The sequence below is a fragment of the Ciconia boyciana genome, chromosome 7 (genome assembly GCF_034638445.1).
Source record: "Ciconia boyciana chromosome 7, ASM3463844v1, whole genome shotgun sequence".
Lineage (NCBI taxonomy): Eukaryota > Metazoa > Chordata > Aves > Ciconiiformes > Ciconiidae > Ciconia > Ciconia boyciana.
The window spans coordinates 54499488-54524850 of NC_132940.1; the positions used below are offsets into that span (position 1 = coordinate 54499488).

A 25363-nucleotide genomic window follows, 5' to 3' on the forward strand; every position below is an offset into this window, starting at 1 on the left:
CACAGAAGGACAATTGCTTTAAATAAACCAGTCTTAATTGCTTTGCACCTATTTAAGTCTCACATGGTGGTACATTTTGGAGAAAAGCTGGCCTTGCTCTTTTCCTAAGACCAATCTAATAATAAAAAGCACTCTGCCTTGATCTCACTGTTCATCTCCCAGGGCCCCTCTGTTACTGCTGCATTCCTTTGTGTTTATCTGCCCTCTTCAACTCTGTGCTGCAATCAGCTGCGTGCGGCACCTCGTGTCTAGAAGTGACATGGCTGAGGTTACAGGAGAGACAGGTGCAAGGGGAGCTCTTGCCCCGAAGCTATCCAAAGGAAAAGAGAAGCTGGAGGGGAAGAGGGTTGTAAGGTATTTCAGATTAAAGCCGACAAACAGCAAACACCTTGCCCCAGGCTACACATTCTCTGCCAATGCAAGCTGCAGCGGCTGCGAGCCCCAGAAACAGCAAAGCAAACACGGACTTCTCTGCAAGGGGGAGTTGTCACTTGTCAGGGATGTTTGCAAATTTATAGGGAGGTGGTGGTGGTGGTAAGGGGAGTAAAAAGAGCTTTCCTCCTTTTCAAAGATGGGCTGTTTGCACAGGTTTGTGATGCATATTTTGCTTTGTAAAGGCTTTTGTGCAGCACTCAACTGAGCGACGGTGCTGTCTACCACTGAACACAAACTGAAACATTTATTAATGTACATACATTAGTGTACTCTGAGCTGCTGCCTTACAGTAAGGGTGAGGATGGGATGGAATTTCCCTGCTCCCCCTTCGGCTTGTCATATTTGTGAAAAACTTCTTTAAGAAGTCACCGTGCAGCTCAGCCTCTTCAAAAATGCCTCCTGCAAGGCTGGGATCAAACCCATCATAAGCAAGAAGTAAGTGCACAGCAAAAGCTGCCTGCCCTCCTCTCCTAGCCCCAGTGCTCACTTCAGCAGCGCTCAGAGAGGACAAGAGGAAGGGATTTTCCACCGATGTTCCACTGCACCGCAGACGGGAGAGGGAGACTCTGAACAAGGGCCTCAAGTGAGCCTGTCAGCTACCACAGTGCTCTGCAGACAGCTCAGAGGAACTGGGGATGGGGAGGCTTTGCTAGCACTCAGTACAGCAAGTCCAGGTTTAGGCAAGGAAGGAGCAAAGTTTCTGCTGATGGCCTTTAAACTGTTGGGGATCTTTTTTCTTTTTTTTTTTAGAGGACATAGTTCAAACAGAATATTACCACCTATTCTGAACAGTAGGAGCCCCTCTAAACATGGACAATCTTTTGCACTAGCTATTGAAGAGACATAATTTATACTGGAGCTGTGCTACAGTGTTGGAAAAAGCTGAGAAGTGGCCTTTCAGATCCAGATGCTGATTGAAGGCTTGCATGCCACCTCCCTGCACCCAGCCTGAATGCAGAATCAAACGATAACCAGACTTGACATCAATCACCTCTCCTTGTGCACTCAGAGTAGCTTCACCACATTAGCTGAGCAGATACCCAACTTCAAAGTGGCCTTTTTACCCTTTGCAATCTTGCGAGGAAAGAGGAGAGCACCGCAGTCTCCCCAGCGGTCAAACCACAGAGGCAGTAACAGGTCAAACCTTCTGGCACCAGGGACTGCAATCAGCGTGACGTGGGAGCTCTTTCCTTGCAGATGCGATCCTCCAGGTTACAAACACTGCCAGGATGTAGACCACCAACACGCCTTGGTTGAGCACATGAAAAATGGTGGCTGATTAGCCAGGGAATTAACTGACACAGTTTCTCAGGATGGAAACAAAGAGGAACAAGAAAATTTACAGACACCAACACAAATTTGAAACCACACATAATTTTTACCCCAAAGTATACAAACCCCAGGAAGAACAGAAACAGGACACAAATCGCTCAAACTCTTGAAATACCTCCTGCTCCAGCCTACAAGAATAGCACCTTACTTCTTCACCAGAGCTACTGCTAAGAAAGAGCTGCTCAGTTTGTGCCAAAGGCAATGAACCAGCAACCACCAGTGCCTCGTCTACATTCCAGTCTCGAGCCATACTGGTGAGACACCCATGACCAAGACTTGTTACAAACACTGTCTGGCTTTGCCTGCCTAGAGACACAGGAGAAAAAAAACCCTAATCATGGTCTGAAACCAAGTTTTCATTCATACCTGACCTCCAAGAAAAGAAAAACCAGTGACGAACATCCTCAAGCCCCAGCCCTTGGTCATCAAAATCGCAGCTGTACCCAGAATATTAACTATTTTAATGCTGAGGCCACATAAACTAGCTCTAAGCAGGGAGAGAGCAGAAACAGTTCAGCAGCCAGGCAAGTACAAGAGACTCCTCAGCTCTTCTGCCTGTTTAGCTGCCTCATCCCTCTGTCCTGCCATTGCTGCAGCAGGAGAGGAGGAACAGGTAAGGAGTCAGGCTGCTCTCCCTCGCAGCCCCGGGGAGGCACAGAGAAGCAATGCTTTTCCACAGGTCACACGCTGTCTGGTTTAGCCACATGTACAGACATCACTGTTCACCACCAGAGTCACTTAGCAGAGCCATGCTCCCAACCAGCTTCTGTAGGTGGGACACAACAGGCAAAGCAAGAAGGAACTTCCTTGGTCAGAGGCAGTGGCCACAGCTCCTCCACCAAGAGGGGGAAGATGGCCCCAGGGAAACACAGCAAGAATAGCTCCTGCAAAAAAACCCTCATCCGTCCCCAAAGGTTAAGGAAGTTCTTCTCACTACTCACCCACATCGGGTCATTCAGCTCTGTGTCCTGCACCCGGACGCAGTCCATGCTGATCTCTATTTTGTTTGTAGGGCCATTTTCAGATGGGCCATCGATGAAGTTCAGATCGATCGGCTGAACTGAGCATATTGGCCTGAAAAAAAACAGAGTAACATAGTTAAAATTGGCCAAATTCTGTTTCCCTCCCTCCCTCCCCATGCTAGGATGTCACCCAGGATTTGGGCATGACTACAAACCAGTCTCAGGACAAAGTAAGTAATTACTAGTGAACAACTACCTCATCACCTGCTATGCTAACAGCGAGCCCTGAACAGGACAGGGCCTGGAGGGACATTTCACTTGCCTGACCAGAAAAATGAGGTAAGAGCACAGGAGTTAAATCACAAAGACAGAATTCATGGAGGATTTATAGCAGTAACTGTCCCAGCATCAGTCGTGACAAGTCAGGAATGGGAACAGAGTCAGTTTTATTTCCTTCAGTGGACCTGACAGAGTGAACTCTACACCATCTCCACCTCCTCTCCCTCCCTGGCATCAGCAGAGGAGGAAAACATGCAGCCTGGACACAGAGTAATTGCCCCATTTCCTTAAGGTGGATGGTTGGCATTTTCCCCTAAGTGACCATGTGGTAGAAAGCAGTCAGCTCAGCAACCAAATGTCTTGAAGAGAGTCAGTGTCACTGGTCATCTCTGCATCTGTTCCCCATAGCCTGGATGAAGAACCTTTTGAGAGCTCAAGAGCTGTCAGTCATCACAGACTCATACCCACATCTTCTAATCGACAGGTACAGAAGACTCCAAAACCCCCACCATCGGTCCCCTGAGCAACCTAATTACAGAGCTGTCCTGTCCCAAAATGCCTCCTTCCACAGGCTCCATGTAAGGACTACTTACTGTTCCAGGAAGTCCCAGATATGCTGGAGCACCTCTGGGCTGAGGAATTCCCTGGGCTGCGAGCTGTGGGACATGGCTGATCGGTAGTAACTCTCCTTCCAGGAGAAGTGGCTCGGAGTTTCTACAAACCTTAAAAAACAAAAGCAAAAAAAAAAAAAAAAAAAAAAGAGAAAGAAAAGAAAAAAAAAAGAAAACACACACACACAAAGATATGTTGAATGCATGAGCCCAACTCGATGAAAAACCATAAATAGAAGCTATTGTGTGAAAAAGGAGACACACTGAATGCCTCGAACATTCACAGCTGTACAACACACATTCCACACTGCTGCAGATGCTGTATTTAGATGGGAGAGAATTTGGCCACCCTTCCCAATAAGTTAAATATCCCTTGGAGTCCACTGGGATGCTGCGTCATAAGAATCCCAGGGGGAAAAAAAAGCCACCTTCCATTTTATCCCCAAATAATCAACTTTCCATATGAAGCAGGTAGTCTTTGCAGCAGGTGAAGCACTTAAGTGGTGTGCAATTCCACTCTCCCTGTTGCCTCTCTAGATTGTATGCCCTTGGATGATTTAGGTGACTTCTCCTATACCCAGCCACTGCAGCTGAGGTCTTGGACTAACAGACGTGATTTTTTTAAAAAAATTGAATAATAAAAAAGCCCTATTCTTTTTGCTTTGTTTTCTATGGAAATAAGTTCCATCACATCAGATTATATCTGCTTGTCTACTGCCTTCTCACCTCCAATAATTTCCGAGCCTGACCGGCTGATTTCTGCCAGATCTGCTAATTACCTTGGCCATTTTTATCCCCTTAAGCTCCCACAAGCCTCACAGAAATAGGTGGGCCCAAGAGGAGCAGTGACGAAGCCGGAGCACTCGCGCCTTCCACAGCTGCACATTCTCATCCCACTGGCCAATTGCTAAATTCAAACGCAGCAGCTTTTACACCCGTGTCAAAATACTCAACGGCTGCAGGGATGTAAGGGGGGTGGGGGGGTGGGAGGAATTTCTTGAGTATATTTGCAGTTGACAAAAACGCTAGGTTCAACTTAATTAGAGTACGAGGCAGGTGACCACCTTTCCTGCTACAAGGATTGGGGCACCCTGCAAAATTTTCATATAAAAGAGTTGTTTTGGCACAATGCAAGTGAAAGACTGTGCTCCCTGCCAGGGGAATGGCTGTGTGGCAGGAGCCAAGGATTCCAAAAATGGATTCCAAAAAGAATTGGACTAACATTTGGTTTGGCACATTTTGGTGCTGTTTAACACAATGGTCTAAACAAATTGCGTGGAAGACCCTAATTTATTAAGCTGCCAAAATTAAGAAAGAGTGTTTCAGAGGGAGGATCACAGTACAGTTGTTCTTTTCCTCTACTGTTTCCTGAAGTATCTATTTCTGGCTACTCTCAGAGAGGGGTCTCTACTGAATTGGTATGGCCTCTTATGTTTTGAGGGTGGTTCTGGTCTGCAAAAAGCAGGGCTTTCCTCACCTCTGCTGCCCACAGAACTGCATGCTTTTCAACAAGAGCAGACAGTTTTCCTAAGCTAATGGAAATCAAAGCAGTTTCAGCCCCCAGAGCCATAGCTGAGCATGCCTCAAAATAGGTGAAAGTATCACTTCAGTTGCTCGTCCTTCTTGTGATTAACAAAAAAACCCAACATCCTTTAAAAGTTCATGAACAGCCAGAGACAAAAATAAAATTCAGAAGTGTCATAGCTAATAGCTCTGTCTCACAGATGTGAGCACATACCCACACTACCTGTGAATAAATAATCACAAATCCTCTGAGAACAGCAGTTATCCCACAAAGTACCAGAAATTACTCCTTTCAAGCTTTCAGTCTGGTAAGGCACTTTCAAGAGTGCTGTATTGAAACCTGAAAGAACAGATCTGGCCTAAAGCCTGCTATATAAGCTGGGGACCAATGCTACTACAGGCTTTGGAGGAGAGCAATGGGGAGTGCATGCTCCACAACCCACTCTGCCACTAAACCCACAGACCCCGTGTCACGGGTATAGGCCTCACGTAGATCACTTTTTCCACTACGTGGCCTGGGCCAGTCAGGAATAGTTGTGATTACACACAGGTTGCTTATATTAAGCCCCTGACAATAAGTTACAGGGCCACAAGGAGCAGATATATTAATTACTATATACACATCATACAGAGATATCAGACACCATGAATAATAAAATATCAAGTGACCTGAGGAAGCACTAAATAATAAGATTTACATACTGAGCCAGAGGTCTCCTTGCTTGGATGCAACCAAGCGCCAATGGGCTGGAGATCTGCTGGCTTTACAGTCAATCATACTTTTATACACCTTCATCCTACACCCAGCCATCCAGTATATTAAAAAAAAAAAAATAATCAGTGTTTTGGAGTTTAGTTGCTCTACTGCAGTCTGCATCCTGCCAGCCCTACAGCAGTCTAGGGTTTACACAGCTAATAGTGACCCTGTCATATGGGGTTCGGATGCAACATTCCACCCAGTGATTTTGAATCACTGTTGTCCTCCAGGACTTCACCGATTAGCTGGACTGCCCTCTCTGTTATCACAGGGGCACTTTGTAGGACTGCTGTCCTTTGAGTGACTACTCACTTAATACCAGAACTTGTTCCATGTTTATGTACCGAGTGATGTTCGAACAGGAAATCCTTTATTTCAGGGATTCAAACCTATTTAAGCAAGCAAGCATATGTAGGTCTGCCTTTGTGGTTTAGCAACCTATCTCTATTTGTTATTTGTTTGTGGGAGGCTTTGACAGTGGTCAGTCAGAGTCTCCTTACTCTACCAAGGCTGTTCTGTGCCCTGTGACATTCAGGCACTGCTCGATACTGTGCACCCAGTCCTGACCTCCCAGGAACAGGCAGAGAAACCCCACAATGGGTTCTCCTAAACCACTGAAGCACTCTCTTAACAGTTATTTGCCACTTATCACAACTGCCCTTGACTTAAACAGTAAACCGTGTTTTAGGAATTCAGTGCAAAGGTAGCAACCACAATCATCCACACCAGCTCATTACTACGTATACAGGAACCAACTTTACCAGAAAGAGTTATTACAAAACAGACCTTCCTCAGAGATCTTCTTTCCTTCAAAAAGTCTCCGTGCAATGAGGTTTCTGCATGCCATGACATGCCCCAGCTTTGGTTCACAGCTGCACAAAGTCCTAGGTCTCAAGAAGGCAAAGCAACCAGTTCAGCCCTGCCTGCTCTGGCCCTTGTGGTCCCATTCAGCAGCAAGGCAGAAGTTGCTTCTCATAAACCTACCCCAACTGAGCACTCTTCACAGTGCCTACCGCCTGCAGCACAGGAGAGGAAGGAGATACAGCTGCATGGGCTGATAAAGCCAGGTTTGTTATTCTACGCCTCTGAAGCTAACAGAGCTGTTGGAAAGAGTCACACCAGTTAAGGACACAACCGGTGTATCCCTCTACTAAACACAACTCCAAATTTCTCCAGAGAGGCATTTTCCAGCTGTGTCATCTTTATCCCTGTACCCAACAAAGCTCCTGGCTTACTGTTTCTAAGAAAAGCATTATCAGATTTTACCTGATGGCCAAAAAGGCATGTTTCCCTATACCAAGCAAAAGAAGTTCCCTGGTTAATGCTTTCACAGAAGCAAAATTTGAGACACCCCTTCAACACTCTCTGCAACACTTTTACTACCCGTATAGCTCTATTTCCAAAGGAGCCTGCAGGGTTAGGTGGCCAACCTTGGCAAGGCACCTGTGAGCAGGCTACAGCATTACAGAGGTAGCAAGCATTGCTTTTTACTTAGTTTGGTGCATCCTGCTCTCAAGTGGGAAAGAGCTGTCAAGCCGCAAGAAAACCAACTTCAGTTCAGCACAAAGCTGCATGCAAGCTAAACTGTCTCCTTCCCTGTAATCTTAATGAAATCTAAACCTAGTGCCATTTTCCTTAACAAACAGCCTTCAAAATAGAGGAGCAGCCCCTGTCTACTGAACAGCATACCTAAGTGCCCAAATTTGCTCTTCCACAAGAAAATAACAGCTAAAGCCTGTGCAAGATCAATGCATAAATTTCACTATTCTAGTTAATTGTCTTTTCCCACATCAGCAAACACTCTAGCTTCAGTAAAATAATCCCTGAGTGCCTGAAGTTAATCATAAGATAGCAGGAGCTGGCATTGTTCAAATTGCTCCTACCAGCTGCTTTTTTTATTAACAGACATTTAAACAACATCCCTTTTACCCACAACCACTCATCCCAAAGTGCATCATAGGAGATAACACATCCTGTTACACCAAACTACTGACTACAACAGGACAAAGCATGGCAATAAGTCTTGTCTAGCTTGCCCTCTGTTTTAAGTCTACAAGCTAATTCCCTGCATTAACTGCTGAAATAGTTGGCAGGCAGCTTGCCACAAGCAGAGAGCACTAACTGCACCAGGTTGGAACTACAGAGGGATTCACAGCCCCCATCAAACTGCAAGCTGAATAGGATATTGCACCCACAAGCCCCTCCTTTAAAAACCACCAGGGGATTATTAATTAACAGAAAGAGCAGGTTAAATCTTCTCTGAGAAGCAGCACCTCACCAAAAGCACAGGGTTTCCTGACACAGTGCTGGGACACTGCTCCTGAACCACTGAATCCCAGGACAGGTTTCAGCCAGCAATACACTCCCACTGAAGTCTAGCTCAGCTCCATCCTATTTATTTTGTTGAAGCAAGAGCAGCCCAGACTCCAGGTGAAAGCACTTTTCCAGATTCACCCTGTGGGCTGAAGCCTTGTGCACAGAGGTTGTTCTGCTGCCTCCTGATCATTTCCCCAGAGGTGCTGTGTTGCAGCCCACCGGAATAGGACTGCATCCCAGCTGATTCAGTTTGCCATCACACTGATGAGTGAAATCTCTGCAAAATATGGCAATGAGAGCAACATGCCCCTCTAGCTGTACCCACACAGCACTCAATTTCAGAGTGTCCCAGAAGGCTGGGAATGTTAAACTTCACCCCAAAAAAACCCCAAAAACCACACCCCACCAAAAAACAACAACCAAAAAAAAGCCCTGGCAAGCACAGCATTTGCCTTTAATAAGCCTTAGCCCATCTGCACTTCTATTGCCTTTCCCTGGAGCTGAGGGTCCCAACACAGGTGGAAACGAAGTCCTGACTGCTTGGCCCAGCATGACATAAACTGGGGCAAACCAGAGAGAAAACAAGGTGACATTTCTGCTCCCACTACCTCAGTCTGAGCACTTGCTTCCACTCTTCACCACATTTTCCCCCTTCCTACCTTCACTTCAAAGACATTAAAGAAAAGCAACAAAACAAAAAAACCCAAACCACTTTCCACACCAGAAAACAATGACAGAACACTATTAAACTCATCTATTGCAATGCAGCAACACTTCTCACCCAAAAAGCTACCTTTCACTGCAACCAATCTTTCTTAGAAAGGGCTAAACCCCAAACACCAAGACTTGACTTACCGCTGGGGAAAAGACACAAGCTCCTGAGGAAAGCAAGAGCTAGGTTTGATATGGAGCATGCACAGCTCCTCCTCTGTAGCTTAACCCTAAAGGCAGATGCCACCTGCTTTCACTGATATAGGGTTGGATCTGATGCAGGGTGCAGCTCAAGCACCACTGGGGTGCATGCATGAGTCCAGCAACCTCCTTCCAAAAGTAAGAAAGACTGTTACAAACAAGGCATAGCATGGTTTTCTTTGGTTTTTCATCCAAAATAGGCTTGGAGCTTCAATGCTCTGAACTGCCCCTGGGTTAATAGTAGAGTTTATGGGGAAACTCTAAATGAATAAGGTATCTCAGTGAAGCTGCTGTGTTGGGTTTCAAGAGATCCAAGCACCTCCAGTTCTCCTTAGCTTCCCTCGGAAGCTGGAGCTCTGGGGTGGTTTGTGTTTCTCCCGCATGGTATGCAAACTCTTGGAAACTATCAGTGTTGTTATAGATGCTGAACTTCATGGTTTGATATTGGTGTAAAGCCACAGTGTAAAATTTTGTGAGAATAAATCTTTCACAGTAGGGACGAGCAAAATTATTTGGAGCTTTTTTCCTGCTTGTTACCAAAGTTACAGGATGTTGCTTTCTGCTTCTCCCCACCAAATATCTATCAATGGTGTAAAATTTTCTATCACTGGGTCTTTAGTCCTCAGTCAGTGGACAATCAGATGTGGCCAGAGAAGTCTTTCTTTGTAAGCTACAGATTTTGCTGTTTTTTCACAAGATATATTCCTCTAAAGGACCTGCTAGCGGAGTACTTAGGAAACTTTGATGCAAAGAGAACAACTACTCTTATGAGGAAAACACTTCCACATTATACAAATGAACCCAAAGAATAATTAATAATGTCTAAATAATGATATCCAATATGGCTCATTTTATTCATAGCTCTCAAAGTGCTCTACAAAGGAAGACAGTGTAATTACTCCCATTTTACCTGTGGGAAAACTAAGGCACCAGGAGGTCACAGGATTACACATCGTGACTCAGCAAGCCAGTTGTGCAGCCAGAAATACAGCCTTGGTCACCTGAGTCCCAGTCTGGTGCTGCTCCAAAAGGAACTAGTGATTTTGGATGTCTAGATAGGGAAATTCAAAAAGGCCTTAATTTCTTCAGTAGACTATGCACTGCACTTCCTAGAGCAAGAAACCCCCAAACTTCATTTATCTTCAGGCGCCAAAACGCTGATGCCCAGGAATGAAAATCAAGGCTGCAGAAATGCTGTGACCGGCTTTAAGCCACACTCAGAGTTCAGGGTGGAAGTAGAATTCAAACCCAGATGCCCAGACTGAAAACTAATCTTTCTTCCTGAATGCTTACAGCAGTTAACCACTTAACAACCCTTAATTCATGCACAGATTAATATATTAGCTCTCAACCGTCATGGGGTGTGGGCTGCATAGAGAAGTAAATCACAGAGCATAGAAGTTGGCAGCCTCAGCTCCAGCTCCAGCAATCCCAATCCATGTGCTGGTCCTTGCCTTCTCCAGTTACACCTTGAAGTGCATCAAAAGCAATGGTAAACAAATGATTTAAAGTTCCTGAGCATTACGCTTAATTGCCTGAACCTTGGCGTTAGTTGTATTTTTAGTTCTTGAATGGGGAGGGGGCTTCTTTTCGGACTGCACTGTTAAAACTCGAGGAACTTGGCAGCCCTTGTCCTGCTGGAATTCCCCCCGGCTCTGCATTTTAACACTGCAGTGATTTGTAGACATCACTACCTAATGAAGCTCACAGCTGTGCAAGAGGAGAAGGAAGCGGGGTCTGGTAGCACGGGACAAGCGTGTGCCTGGCAGGCAGTGTCATCTGGAATTCCCCGAAGCGTGGAGCACACTTGTCCCCCACGGCTGCATCAGCCACCCTCAGCTGGCAGAGCACACCCTGGAAGCACCTGTTAGAGACCTTTGGTAATCAAACAGGTTCATTGCCATAAACAGGGGGGGGGGCAAAATGGAAGCCCATGGGTAGACAGGCAGGCTCTCACCCCCCTCAAAGAGAAGATTGCTGTTGAATTTCAGGGATCTGTATTGTACCTCTATCTATGCCTCTTTCTGTGTTTACTTCATCACAAGCAGCCCTGCTTCCTAGCATGAACTGCACTGTACTGTGCATTTTCCCATTTCTTTCTCTGCCTCATGCCTTATTCCAAGGTCTTGGCTCACGGTAGCCCAAGAGAGACTGACTCCCATCCCGGCAGAGGCAGGTCCTGCAGAACTGCACTCAGAAGTATTTATTCTCCTTTAGATTTCCAGCCCAGCTTTCAGATTTAGCTTTTTAAAATCTAGACTTCTTTAAATCCTTCAGATTTTCATCCCATATGACACTGCTCCTATGTGTTAGTCCTGTAAAATATCTCCAGAAGAAGAGTGATGGATGCATGGGTTTGGAAGGGCAAATGTAAGGAATAACAAACACTGACACACAGGATTTTTTGAGACAGAATATAACTTTCATCATGGTTCAACTGTCCATTCTTTTTTCCCAGGTCCTGCATTTTTCAGATGTTTCCCCTCTGAAAAGCATGTGGACAGCAGTATGGGTTATGGGGAGGGGCAGCTGAGAGAAAAGTGGTCCAGTGGCACACAGACGTGCATTAGAAAATGAAAGAAGCTAACTGCCCGAAGGGTAAACCTTGATCTCAGAAGTAGCCACCAACCAAGGAGATATGGGGAACACAAGAAGGAACCGGGAGTGACAGTGGCGAAGGGCTCTGTGACATTGCCGGTGTCCTACAGCATCCATTGAGGACAGCCTACGGAGGACTATTAGCTTCTTCCTATAGTCTAGGCAAATGACACTTGTATTGTGCACACCCTGTTTCAGCTGTGAGATATATGATATTTAGAGGAATTACAGCAATTCTGTCTCAGAGGAATGCTGATTGCATGTCTTATACAAACTCTGTGTTCTGCTAGAGTTTACTGTAACAGTGCATCCCAATCTCCCCGTGATTTAAATTTCTCTTTTGGAAGTGTATGTGTGTGAGCATAATGGAAAGGGGTAGGAAAGGACGGTTTGGCTTTCTGGTTCCTCTTTACTCGAGCCTTCAGTGCACGGGCAAGACTGACCTATATCAAAGAAAGTGAAACTGGCTGCACAGAATGATCCTCCTAATTCACTATGCTGAAAAACACAAGGGGGATTTTTTTCCATTCATCATCGTCTTTCAGTTAGAGTCATCCTGAGTAAGGCTATGCCCACAGTGGATGCACCATTTGCAGCTTTGCGGCAGCCCCTCAAAGCACGTTATATCACCGCAGCCCTGGGCCCCACACCAGTGCCCTGCTCCAGCGCTGACAGCAGAGCTCCTTTGGGAGAAAAAGGCTCCCTCTGCATTCCCAGTGATACCGTGCCGAGGGGTTCCCACACTGGGCACTGCATGGCCTGCTCCCGGAAAACTGCTGGGAACAGCTTCTGGAAGCAGAATGGGTTCAGAACGCTATCAGCAACCCCCGCAGCCCGGGAACCCACTGCATCTCCTATCTACATCTCATCACATCTGCTATCTACATGTCATCGTTATCAGCCTGACAACAGCGACCACTTCTACATAATAGAGGCATTTCTTTGTCCTCAGGGCTTCAGGCAGCTAATCACTCCACCAGCACTAGAGGAACTGTCCCCTAATTGTTGGAGCAAAGTCTTCCTGATTTTTTTTTCCCTCCAAGGATTCCTTCAGCATCTTGTGAACTTTCCCAGACCTCTCTCTTATCTCCCCCTCAACCTTGGACACCCCCTTCTCCGCCCTCCCCTTCTCACCCATCCTTGGAAACTACCTCCTCACCCAGCTGTGGACATCCCCTCCCCTTCCGCTCAGCCCTGACACCCACTCCCTTTCTCAGCACGGGCCGAGAGAGATGAAGCTCTGATCAAGGTGAAAGCACTGCCACAGCAATTCCTCCACCTGCCCACTGCAATTGGTGCTTTCCAGTCTGGGGTGCAGAGCACTCGTAACCTCCAGAAAACCACCCAGGAGCCTGAGCAACCCATGTTGGGAAGCCCAGAGTTAGAGCACAAGCCTGGGGCTCAGGACACCCAGCTCAACCCCTGGCCATTGGGTGGCCTGTCCATCTTTGCCCTTCCACTCCTCTGGTATAGCAGTGCCACCAAATTTGTAAAGCACACGGAGACCTGTTGACCATCAGTATACCTCCAGGGAAACACGGTCCCAAGACTTTCCAAATTTAAGTAATAAAAGAAAATTTAAATCTCCATCCATTTTTAAAAAAACATTAAAACAAAAAACAATTAAAAAGGAGTTGCAACTGTATTATTTTGTAACTCACTTTTCCAGTCAATCCCTTCCCCAATCCTATTTGCAGCGATAGTTAAAAGCAGTGCCCATCTGGAGAGGGAGGACTCAGCTGCCAGGCAGAGGCGAGAGCTTTTACTGCAGTGAGAAAGTCTTCTCAAAAGCAACACGAGTGGAAAATCCAGGCCCAGCCCTCAAAATTCTGAGGTATTTTTAAGCCAAGTCCAAAAATAAGTATTGTAAGATAAAATTTACAGGCAAACTGTTCAGAAGCCACAAAACATTTTCAAGTCCATTTAAAAAAAAAAAATCACTTTGGTCTAACCAAGAGATGATTTGCCCAGTTTTAGATACCCAGCTGAACGTGCATTTGGGTCTACCTTTCAAAGTGTACCGCAACACAAGACTTTTTGCAGTCAGCTAGCCAGCCCTGATAGTCTTACAGCAGGACAAACGGAGTGATGCTTCCTCCCCTCAATGCAGGAGGGGACGACCACAGATCTCTGCTGAGGGGTCTCCTGCTGGGTCGGTGCTGCCTTCAGCCACACGCCAGCCTCTGCTGCCCAGCTGCAGCTACAACTAAAGACAACAGGGACCATCTTTTGTGCCGCCGGGGGGACTGCCCAACCCAAAATCACCCCATAACCCACTCGTCTGCCATCAGTGATGGTTTGCAGCAGGTGCCTGGGGGCACATCTACGGGTTGCCAGGGAATAAAGATACTCGGAGATCTCCGCTGTTGTGTTCTGCTGCACAGTATGGGGAGAGCCCTCAACTTTTCTGGAGGAGGAGGGGGAAAAAGGCAGGTGTTAAATGCCCAAAGCAGCCTAAAACAGCTAACCACATCCTTTCCAGTTATCCAGATCTCTGCAGCATCAGGGAATATTAAAAGAAAAGAAAGCAACAGCTCCAGAAATAAGAGTGGGCGAGGTAATTTTAACGAGATAACAGTCATGACAAAATACAGCTATTACAGACCTTCACCACTACGGTTCTGTAGTGATTTTAGGTATGTAATAAGGAAAATTGAAAAGTTCTGAAGAGGCAGTGGCCAGAAATCTGACCTTCCTGAGTCTTGCTGAATCAAATTCCCTCCTTTTGAGCTTTGCTCATCAGTATTTTTCCTGTGAGCACAGCATTTACCCAATAACACTATCTACAGCAGTTCGTCGTTGTTCATTTTTTACAAGGAGCTTGCTTTCAGTATTTCCCACAGGAAATGGGGAGGCCTGGGTTTTCCTTCTTTTAACCATTGTCTGTTGAAATTTTGCCGTGTGAGTGCAACCAGCATCTCTCAAGTTTCACTAGTCTACCTCCATCACACCAATACAGAGACCACAACACAGAATGAGAAATTACTTATTTATTACAGATGGTAAAATAATTCAGCCAAGCGCATCAGAGCTTCAGAAAGGCAGTGGGGGTGTCAGGAACTGGCTCTCATTAGATACTACAAGACTCTGACAGGGGCCAGAGCTGGGGGGGGGGGGTGGGAAATAAAGGTACCAACAGAAAAGTTCCACTCGCAGCCAGGGTATAGCAGCAAGGAAAGACCTCAGCTACATCCACGCTGCTGGATGTTCAAGGTCTGGTTTGTGTATTATCCCTGATCTACGTGCAAGCATGCTTTTCAGACATGGCCCTGGCCTGAGTTCTGGGTTGTCTGGAGAGGAAATGACTGTGAGCTTTGTTGATCCCAACCTCTCAGTTTAGGTAGCGTGGACAAGTTAGGCATGGTCTAGGCTGAGCTTCCCACAGTCCAGTCCACCACCAAATGTCCCGAGCTCATCTCTTCCTAAGGACTGTGTGCCATCAGAGCAAGTGCCAGCTGCAGGCAGTACATCACCAAGCAAATCTGAGAGAAACCCCCAGATCAAGGCTTCACCACGAGCACAGCCAGTCCCCCAAACCAGGGACATGCACTGTGCTGGGTAGCTGCTAGGGAGATCTCTTTGGGTTCCTGACTGGCTTGCTTGTTAACACAATAAAAATGAGATTATGTGGTGCAAAGAGCAACTGTTATAGTCTAGGGAGCAAAGGCAGAGCAGTATTTCTCCCAAAGAGTAAGAGGGTAAACTAGAGAAAAAAAACCACATTAGTTTGTGCCTATTTTAAAAGACACAGTCAGAACCCAACATCATCTCATATGCAATGCTCATGCCTGCAGAGATGAAATCAGGCTCAGTACTTCTCCCAGGGAGTGCAGGGATGAAGCATCGTCTGAAGATTTACATGCTCCAGGCCATAGTATACAGATAGCACCCAGGTGAGCAGATAATAGGTCATTTCAAGCACAGTATTCTCTATTTAGTGGCAGATACACATAGAGAGAACTGTATGTGTGAGTGTATGGGAACTGACAGAGTGACTCTACTGTTAGACATGATGCATTTACATGGATTCCTTCTAAGGCAGCTCCATAGAGGCTGTGAACACTCAGTGCAGCATGCAGCTGCTCCAGACCACAAGATGTGTGTGCCTCATTCAGCCTGTTGCTGCACGGCTTAGTGGAGAACGAGGAGACTTTTGCAACACATGACTGTGGACTTTGGAAAACCAGGTAAACCCAGATCAAATCTCCAGGTGTCTGACTGCCCTCCATGTCCCTGGGATGAAGATGCTGGGTGTAGATTTGTGGGTCAGGACTGAGGTGCTCGGGGGGCTGTGCTCTCAGATCTGGTCTTGGCAATGGGCTAAATTGAGCACCTGTCCTCACCCTCCTGCACCAAACACCATTTCTGGGATGTTTCTGGCCAGCAGGAGAGAGAATAAGGGGCTTCTGCCTCTCTTCTCCCTGGTAAGGAAGTTTCAATCCCCTCCAAACCTTCCCTGAGCACTGACACCATCCAAAACCTTCCAGAGACAAACAAAATGAGAGATACAGGATTCAGCTCCCTCCCACCTCTGCTACAACTGCATCCACTGAACTGAGTGTGCTTTTCTGGGCCAAACCAACAGGAATACCCAGGCTCTGCAGCATGGCAGAGGCACACACAGAACGGGGTTTTCTGTCTGTGCTTGCAGCCCCGATTGCTCGTGCTGGGGTTGCAGCCCTGCAGCATGCTCTGAGCTCTGTTTAAAGCCTGGCATAGGTTTCCTGCAAGCAACCTTTTCCCTGCTTGCGCCGTATCACCATCAGTAGCATTAAGGGCATATGTTCCCCAGGACACTAACACGCTCTGCCAAGAACAGAGTTTATTTTAAATTTGATGATATTTGAGCCTTTTTGATGTGTGAAGGAATCAGATCCTCTGTCTGCCAGGGTCTTCCCAGCAGCTCCTGGGGTTTATTTGCCCAAGTGCTTGGTGTGCTGCAGCTACGACCCCAGGGAAGGCGCTGGGCACCCCTGCACAAGGAGCAGCAGGCACAGAGTTGCTGCTGTCCCAGTTAATACAGGACAGGCATTCCCCAAATTCGGCTGCTGTGAGGAGGCAGCAGGGAGAGGCTGGCAAGGGGACATCCCACACAGGTCTCAACATGGTCCCCCACCAGGAGGAAGCAAAGCAAGAGAAATCATGCAGCCCACACTGATTTTCAGCCCTGGGATACTATGCATGGCAGGGCATTTAGTCATATAAATATAGTCAGAGAGGAGAGGGACAGCTTCCCCAGACAGAGAACATGAAATACATGATTCTTTTTTAGGACAGGAAGGTCTCAGACTGTCTGCTGCAAGAGACCCATGACATTTTGAGTTGAGCCAGGTAAGACTCTTGGCTCCCTAAGGCACCTACTCTTACGAAAGCTGCTTCAGTCTTTAGTTACACAAATTCTTTTCTCTATGAACTGCTTAGGGGACTTACAAAGTCCCTCTCTCAAGAAGATTGAATTTTACAAAAATATAAAATAAATCATCACAATAATGCAGAAAGTCCCCAGAACTCTTTAGAAGCAGGAAACTGTAAACACCAACATCCTGTGTTTCAGTAAATAATTAAAATGCAAAACAGAAACACCACCAAAGCAGATGTTAGGTGCAGATTCCTGTAAGATTAATTTGGTTGAAGGTCACACCTGTTACCCCCCCTAGCCAACCTGCTAAATCTGATGTGTTTTGGATGATAAACAATAACTTCCATTCCCCATCCCTGCCACCAGTGATACTCCTATGGGAAAATGAAGTCTTCTGCTAAGTACCATGCTGGCTGCATTTTTTAGCATGTAGCAATAGCTGGCCTGCCACAGAGCTGCTAAGCCCAAGGGCAGAGAATCCTTCTCTCAAAAATAAAAGCACTTGCAAAAACCTTTCTCTGTGTCACAAAATAGCTGCAAGACAAGGCAGATGAAGGACAAATAATTACAAGCAGATTATAGTCCTGGAAGACAGGAACAAGTCAACTGTTTACCAGAAAGACCGCTGGTGTGTAAGGGAACGCTACCTGGAGTAACTTACAGGATCTTCGCTTTTGCAACTGTGCCTGGTGCTAAGAAATTACAGGGTTGGCTCCCTATGATTTTATCAATATATTGCCACACCTAATGCGATTTATGATTTTTGCTTGTGATTATCTTAAAGCAGTAGCTCCTGGAGTGCTATGAATACATCACTCTCCCATTCCACCAAAAACAGGAATGAAGTTTCCAGCCTCTATATTTTAAGAGGAAAATTCACAAATAGGAGCAACCAAACTCGGAAGGCAGTATAAAGGAATTTTGTTGTTTAATGTTAATATTTTTAATCCTGTAATATTTGACCACTTAATGCCCATGTTAACTCTCAGAGCCAGCTGAACTACGATTTCACAGCTGTCACAGCCACCTCAGAGACCCCATTGACAGCAAACACAGCAATCCCACCATTTTGCCCTACCAGCTCTGGCTCCTGCTTCTCACTTGAGAGGCAGACACTGCTGGCAATACACACTTCAACAGCCACTGCTTGCAGCATCCAGCTCACCAGCACACTGCAAGCTTCTTTCCATGCATTTTTTTCAGCATGCATTGACTTAGGTGCATATCAACACTACTAAACTAGACAGGCATTGAACCCCCCAGGGCAAGGCTTTGTAAGCAGACTTATTTTTGTTGCAAAGAGCCTATTGAACCCCCAGTCACTTACTGCAGGGTTTCCCCCTTCTCACTCTTGGAGGTGGTTGTTCTCTTTATAGCTCTATGCACTAACCGAATTCCCCTTGCTTACATGCATCAGTATTTCTCACATTGGGCCACCTGTGGCATTCAAACACCTGATTGGAGATGACTCAGTAGCAAAATCCTGTGGGGAGATGGTCTGCTACACAGTAGTAAGCAATTACAAACAGGCACCAAAAACGCCCAAGTAAGCCCTAGGAACAGATACAGATGTTTTCACAAAGCTGTCTAAGCACATAGAAGGATATTATCTATCTATTATCAGCAGCCTACTCAAACAGACCTCAGGAATCTATTATAGTGAAACATTTTCCTTCTGATTATTTCAGTTTGGATCATGGGCTACAAAATTTTAAAATTAAATGGAAATTAAAATTTGAATGGCAGTGAACCATTGGTTCCCACCACAATGCCCAAATTCCCATGAAGGTTTTTACATAAGTACATAACTAGCTTAGAGCCAGGCACCAAATTAAGCACCAAGTTTCCTTGATTTCTTCCTCAACTAGGACCCTCCTTCCTCCCCCATGCTTTGTGACACCTATGGACATTTTTTGTAAGGGTTCAGTATTCCTTTGGCCACTGGTTGGACATCAAAAGATTTTATTTTTCCCAAAACTGAAGCTGAACCCTTCTGCTCTGTATCAGGCCAGAAATCCTTGTGTTTATTGAGAGGAGCCATTGCAAGTTAGCTTGCAGCAGAAGGTACCATGCAAATCAGCAGGGGATTATACTTAAACATGTACCATGAACACCCTAAACATCTCTGAACAGATGAGCTATTGAGAACTTGCTTCTTTAATTTCTTCAGTGTTTTTGGAAGCTGAAGTTGAGCAAGATCCTATGAATTAGGTATTCTCTCCTCATAGTAAAAAGGACCACGTGAAAGACTACATATTCTCCTTCCAGTCCTTTGAGATCTAGGAAAAACAGAAAATGGTCGATTTGGTTCCACTTTAATCCTTTAAGCAGCACTAAAAGGACCTCCAAGCAGACATATATCTTCTTATGACACTCTGAGGGGCCCATACCGTTTTGAAGAGGAAAAGATAAAAGTGCTGTCTTTGGCAAGGACTGTGAAGGGGTTGTGACATCCTCAGCACAATGACGTGTCTCTGACAGAGCAAAGAGGTCCAGCAGGGACAAAATGGAGGAGGGTAGCGGGGACGAGCAGACTGCAAGGGCTCTGCCAGGAAGAAAGAACTGAAGAGGGTTTGCCATGCTGCTCGAGTGGTGTTTTGCAAAGATCCTATCTTCTAATCCCATCTTCTGATGAGACTGTAGTATAAAAAAAGGAGAGCAACCAAAGAACAGACCTCAAAGACAAGATAAATACCCTCCTCTCCTCACCACCAGCAGCGCGTGTCCTCAGCGAGGTGCCGGGGGCAGCTGAGAGGTCCCATGCGGGCAGCATCTCCTCCTCCCTGCAGAGCTGCTCTGCAAAGCCCTCCCACCCACAAGACCACCCTGTGATAGCTGTGTCTCAGCACACTTCACACTGTTCCCTTGCGTGTGTCTGGCTCTACCTGGGGACCCTCCCCCATGGAATTTCTACCAGGGGTGACAGCACAGCCATGAAGGTGACCACCTCACAGGAGAGCTCACAGAGGCCAATAAAAAAAAACCCCACACACACCCCCCTGGCTCTCCTCCACCTTTCCTTCCTGTGTGGAGACAATTCTGCTCCTCTAGAAGTCACCGGCTGCTCTGAGCACACCACAAGCTGCTCAGAAAATTTCTGGCCACTCTGAGTCTTTGGAAAGTACCTGCTGTATCACTGGCTGTTTCTGCAAATAGATCTATACCACGTCACACGGCTTTCCTTACTTGGCTTCAGGTCTTTCTGTCAACATGGCAAATTTGGGCTCCCATCTCAAAGGGGAAGGCAGATAAGATTTGTCAACCCTGTCATAGCAGGAGTTCAGTTATTCTTCAGCAAAGCATAGTACAAGAGAAAAAGCGTGCAGTTGCCCAAATGCAAGGATTCTGCAGAGCCTACACATGGGATGAAACACTCCTGCAAGACATTACCCTGTAATACAGCTTAAGCAAAGCTCTGTTACAATGTCACCCAGCTAATATCCACGTGAAAGGAGAGCTGCTTACACCAGCATTGATTCACGACCACAAAGGGACACAGCACACGGCTGCCTGTGATCAGGAGGGGTAGCCAGCACGTTTTACCCGAACATGCCCCCTCCCAACCCAAAGGGAGGAAACCTGCTGTTTCATTACTGCCTATTAGCAATGATGAGCACTGAGTACAGCGAGTTTTTCACCTTTGTGCTGCATTGCAAGCATTAACATTGGCGAGACTCCTATCTGATAATTGCAGTCCGTTTACCAGCCCTGTTTGATATGTGTGGGAACCAATGAAGAAAGGTGAAGTGACACATGCGCTGCTCCCAGCAAAAGATCCCTTTGAATCCAGGAGTTCTGGCTGGCTGGAGCTAGACCCTGCTCACCAAAATCCATCCAGATACAGCACCCAGTAGATGATGCTGCCATGGCCCATGCCCTCTGCTCCCTTCCATGCCCCAACTAACTTCTGACAGCTTCCCTCATCCTCTTCTAAAAATATAATTTTTTTCTACATACCTAGCTGTTGGTTTTTTTTTCTTGATTGATTTTTCCTTTTGGCACACCCCCCCAAAACCCAGAACTATGTCTGAGAAACCAGGTTTCCAGCACAGATATGCTGCAGGGACCAGAGGATTTTAGGGTTGTTCCTCAAGCCTCTGTTATTAGTGAGATTTGGGAGGCTGGGCTGTATCGCATTGTGCTGAGAATACAAAGCCAGAAATGAAAGAGGAAAGAGCGGCTTGTGTGAGAGGCCTTTCATTCAAAAAGGAGGAGTGAGCCACAGCAAACACCTTCAGCACATCAGCGATGCAAAATCCTGAGGTCACCAATTAGCCTGGGCGTGGGGAGAAGGGTGAGCAGAGCAGGCAGGACCATAGTCCAGTGCACCAGCAGGTGCATTCCCAACAGCCCCAAAAGAAGAGAGCTCCTGAGTAAAAGACGGCCTAATGACCATTATTTCCAAGAACACAAGTAACTTATCTGTAAACATCACTCCCCCAACCAAGCATTAGCTGGAAAAAAAAGCAGCTTTGGAGAGAGAGAGAGAGAGACTAATTACATAGCTCTCAACAGCTGGACTTTGATCATAATTACAGTGCCTTCTTCATCTTACATTAGCAGCTTTCAACTGCAGCTAGGTGGGCACTTCTTGGAAGGTGGTAATCCCGCCCTTTTCAGATAGTTAGCTCATTTTATGACTCAGAGCTGGCCTGGGTTTTCTGCAGCACAGGATGAGCTCCCACGGTACCATCCAAACAAGTAGTCGTGGGGGTCAGTGACTTGGTGCTTCAACGCACGTGCTTCTGTCTTACAGCAGCACCTTCCCAGGCCCAGGAGACAGAGCACTGAGCCTGCTTTGTCACCGATTTCAAGCATTTCATGCAAAACCCTTTATAAGGGAAGCAGAAGTAGAAAAACAGTGAGGCTTTTGTTCAACTCCATTGTTGCTGAATTTTAGCATTTCTTAGCTCTTTCTGTTTAGAAGAAAAAAAGATGAACCCACTCAGCATATACCTTTCCAAGCTCACTTCAGATGTTCGCACACTACATTTGCATCCCTCACCTCTGCACAGGGATGTACATCCCCGTCAGTACCCAGTGGCCCTCTACCCCTCTTCTTAGCTGGGCTGCAGCTCCAGCACTAAACTCCAGTGCCCACAGCAACAAGTGGGCCTTGAGGAGGAGGAGGATGCTGTCCCATGGCCCAGCTGAGTTGTCTGTACTTTTGTGTGATGCAGGGGGTGCTTTTGTTTTAATGCCCACATTTACAAAGAAATAAATAATCTAAACGAGAGAGACGGGCTGTTGAGACAGAGGCTGGAGTGGTCTGAACAATAACACACAGCACTGGGAGTCTGGGCACCCAGCTATTTTTTCCTCATCAGTGGCAATGAATTACTGTGTTGTTTAGATATACCATAGCAGCAGCACATAGTTTCACTGCTGTGAAGTGACAGGCAGCAAGTATACAAGCATTATAATGGCACATTAGTTAACACTCCTAAGCGTGATGTGTGTTCACCTCTTGACAGAGGAAATGTTTTAGCTGGCTCCCATGCTGTCTGCCTGCCCGACACCCCCAAAGTAAAGAGATTAATGGATGAAGCAACAGCAGAGGGTAAATGTAAACCACAAATCTTAGAGCTAACTGGGATTTATAACTGCTTCGCCCTCCACACAGTCCTACAGGGAAATCTGTGCCCCCCCGCCCATTTTAACAGGGTTTCAAACACTTTTCATTATTGTTATTTTGCCAGCATGCCTCACTCAACGTTATCAGTTTGCTGCTTAGATTATTACTAGATGTAATTTTAAAGTTGTAAAGAAGCACACTGGTGTTAGCTAAATAAAGCACTTTGACCACATCAAAGCAAAAGTGTTTCAAACTGTGTAAAATAAATGCAATTATGAAACTATCAAATTTTGTTAAATCAGTCAGACGAATGTCACCCAGCACATCATGAATATCCAACCAATGGAGCTTAAAGCTGAAGACCATCTATGTCTTCAGACTGAGAAAGTATCTCTGGGACCGACTCTCAGCCAATTTTGACCTGTGGCAGAGCACAGCCACTAATAACTGGACAAATGCCAGTCTCAGCTCATGTAAACAGACATGCATAACAGCTGAGACACGTTATTACTCTAAGCTACATCTCGATCAGGTTTTATGACTGAGGGGTGTTACAAACTTTATCTGTCCCAAGCTGTCCTGAGGCTTCCCACACCGCAATGGTCACTTAACTCATCACACTGCTGAGGCAGCGGCGAGGAAAAGCATTTCTAGTGAAAGGCCTGACTTACTGGAGGATGCAGATTTGAAGGTGAGAAAGGCCCATTTAAATTCTACAGAATACAGCCAAGAGAATTTTTTGTCTTCAATTCCTGCTCCAGCTGTTTGGTTTTCTTTGCTTGAGCCGCAGTGCCAATTTTATGAACCTGTTCTTTGACATGGGATGGGATGTGACTGGCAGGAGTTCACAGGGGCTGAGAAGCTGACCCAGAGCTCAGGTACGCTTCCTGGTGCATCTTTACGCTTTCCAAATTTTTTTTTTTTTTAATTTTCTATTTGGGAATTTGCCCAGCTGTAGCTTCCAGCCACTGAAACTTCTTCATCTGCTAAAGACCCCACTGCCACCAGCCTGAATCCACCTTCCCGGATGGGCACCTCTCTCATATTGTTCTTCTCCTGGACACACACACATCCCCACTGGGGTCAGCAGTGCTGGGCAGGTTTGCAAGAGATCATAGTGGGGCTGCGTGTGCCCAGCCAGCCCTGGGGCTCGTGTTGTGGAAGGTCTCACCGGGGAAACCAATACCCCCAGCTTCATTCCACATTCCTCTACCACGGCAGCGCAGCCAAGGACCGTGCGCTATTTCCCAGCTCCCCTCCTCTCCTTCCCCTCCGCTGGCCCCAGACGCAGCCCCTCCTCGCTGCCAGGTCTCCACACTCCTCCCCAGGACTGTCGCACAGCAGTGGCACCCAGCACCCAGTGGATTAAGGGGGGAAAAAAATACCCCACAAACACTGCAACAAATCATAATAGTAGGAAAAAAAAAGAAGAGACCACAAAGCTGCCTATAATGCTGTGGGCTGGGTGATGGTGGCCAAGCCCTTTCTTCAGCAGACAGCTATGCAACACAAGCAGCCTTCCCCAGCACCCTGCAGAGGATGCAGAATTAAGAGTTAACCCTTCTGGGGATCGAATGCCTTGGTGAGACACCAGCCAGGGCTTTTTCAAAACGCAGCCAGAAACTAGCCTTAAAGTAGCTCAACAAGTGACCGCGCTGAGAGGATTTCACCTCTCTGGACTTTACGACTGGAAAAATACCATCTACATGTCATTTACATGCTTAAATATAGTATCTTCTATTGGGAGAAACAAACAAACTGACAATGTGATACCGTGATACCTCGTTTGGACATGCTCTTTTATCTGCTGGAAAGTTATAAAACTCAGCGTAACAACAAAGCTAAAATAAGAGTGATTGTCAGGCTCTAGTGTTGGCTGTTAAACAAAATGAAAGAATATTCTTGGAAAAGGGCTCGCTCTTGGAAGGCAATTTTTTCTTCTTTGGATCCTTTAACTGATTTATTTATCCTTTAAATTCCAAAAATCTCAGAGCTTAGTAGTTAAGCTCATATTCTTTCCAGGAGCTTTTTCATTTAAATGAACAAATAAACACACTATAGAAAGCTAAAGCAATTCCTGCACTACCCAAAGCACAAGTAACCTTCACTCCAAAACACAGGAAAAATATACTATCAGCTTTCATGTTATTTGTCATATTTTTTTTTTCCTCTAATGCCAAAGAGGAAAAGGGAGATATCTTATACGGATGCCTATAATTAAACAGTAACCTGTTAGAAAGCCAAAAATAATAAGCTCCACTGAGCATGAAGAGAGCGGCACATTTTTTCCGTGTGCAGCCCAGCTGCCGCCGGACGATAGCAGAAAAGTTAACAATTACACAAGACACTCAGATCAAACCTATGATAGGAGAGAGTTACGTCATGCTCAGAGACTCACCGCTGGATGCAGGGATCAGGGTAGTACTGCAAGGTGGTGAAAGGTGCCGGTTCAAAATTCATTTCCTTTGAGCCCCTCTTTGGGTACAAATCAAAATAAAAAATAAATAGATATAAAGCCAGCAGGCTAAAAGCAATAAGGTCAAGTGGTACACGAGGTACAACTTTAGAGATTTATTTTACACTTGCGAATGGGTGGGATCTCCCAGGGACTTGGCCAATGGGATTCATCAAGTGACCTGAGCATCACCACCAGTCCCTCCACGCCAGCTGGGCATCTTCTGCACGGATATTTTCCCCTCCTCT

The 25363-nt window shown here is 46.1% G+C and overlaps 1 protein-coding gene across 1 annotated transcript in view; it reads right to left on the reverse strand.

Moving 5' to 3' along the window:
• The window catches only part of TP63 (tumor protein p63), a 107600-nt gene extending 82466 nt beyond the window's left edge, over window positions 1–25134 (reverse strand). The window contains exons 1-3 of the mRNA XM_072867109.1: window positions 25059–25134; window positions 3602–3730; window positions 2709–2841 (exon numbers count right to left, since the gene is read on the reverse strand). Coding sequence (XP_072723210.1) covers window positions 2709–2841; window positions 3602–3730; window positions 25059–25120 — 324 coding nt within the window. The 5' untranslated portion in view covers window positions 25121–25134. The remainder of the gene's footprint in view (window positions 1–2708; window positions 2842–3601; window positions 3731–25058) is intronic.
• Between the last annotated feature and the right edge of the window lie 229 nt (window positions 25135–25363).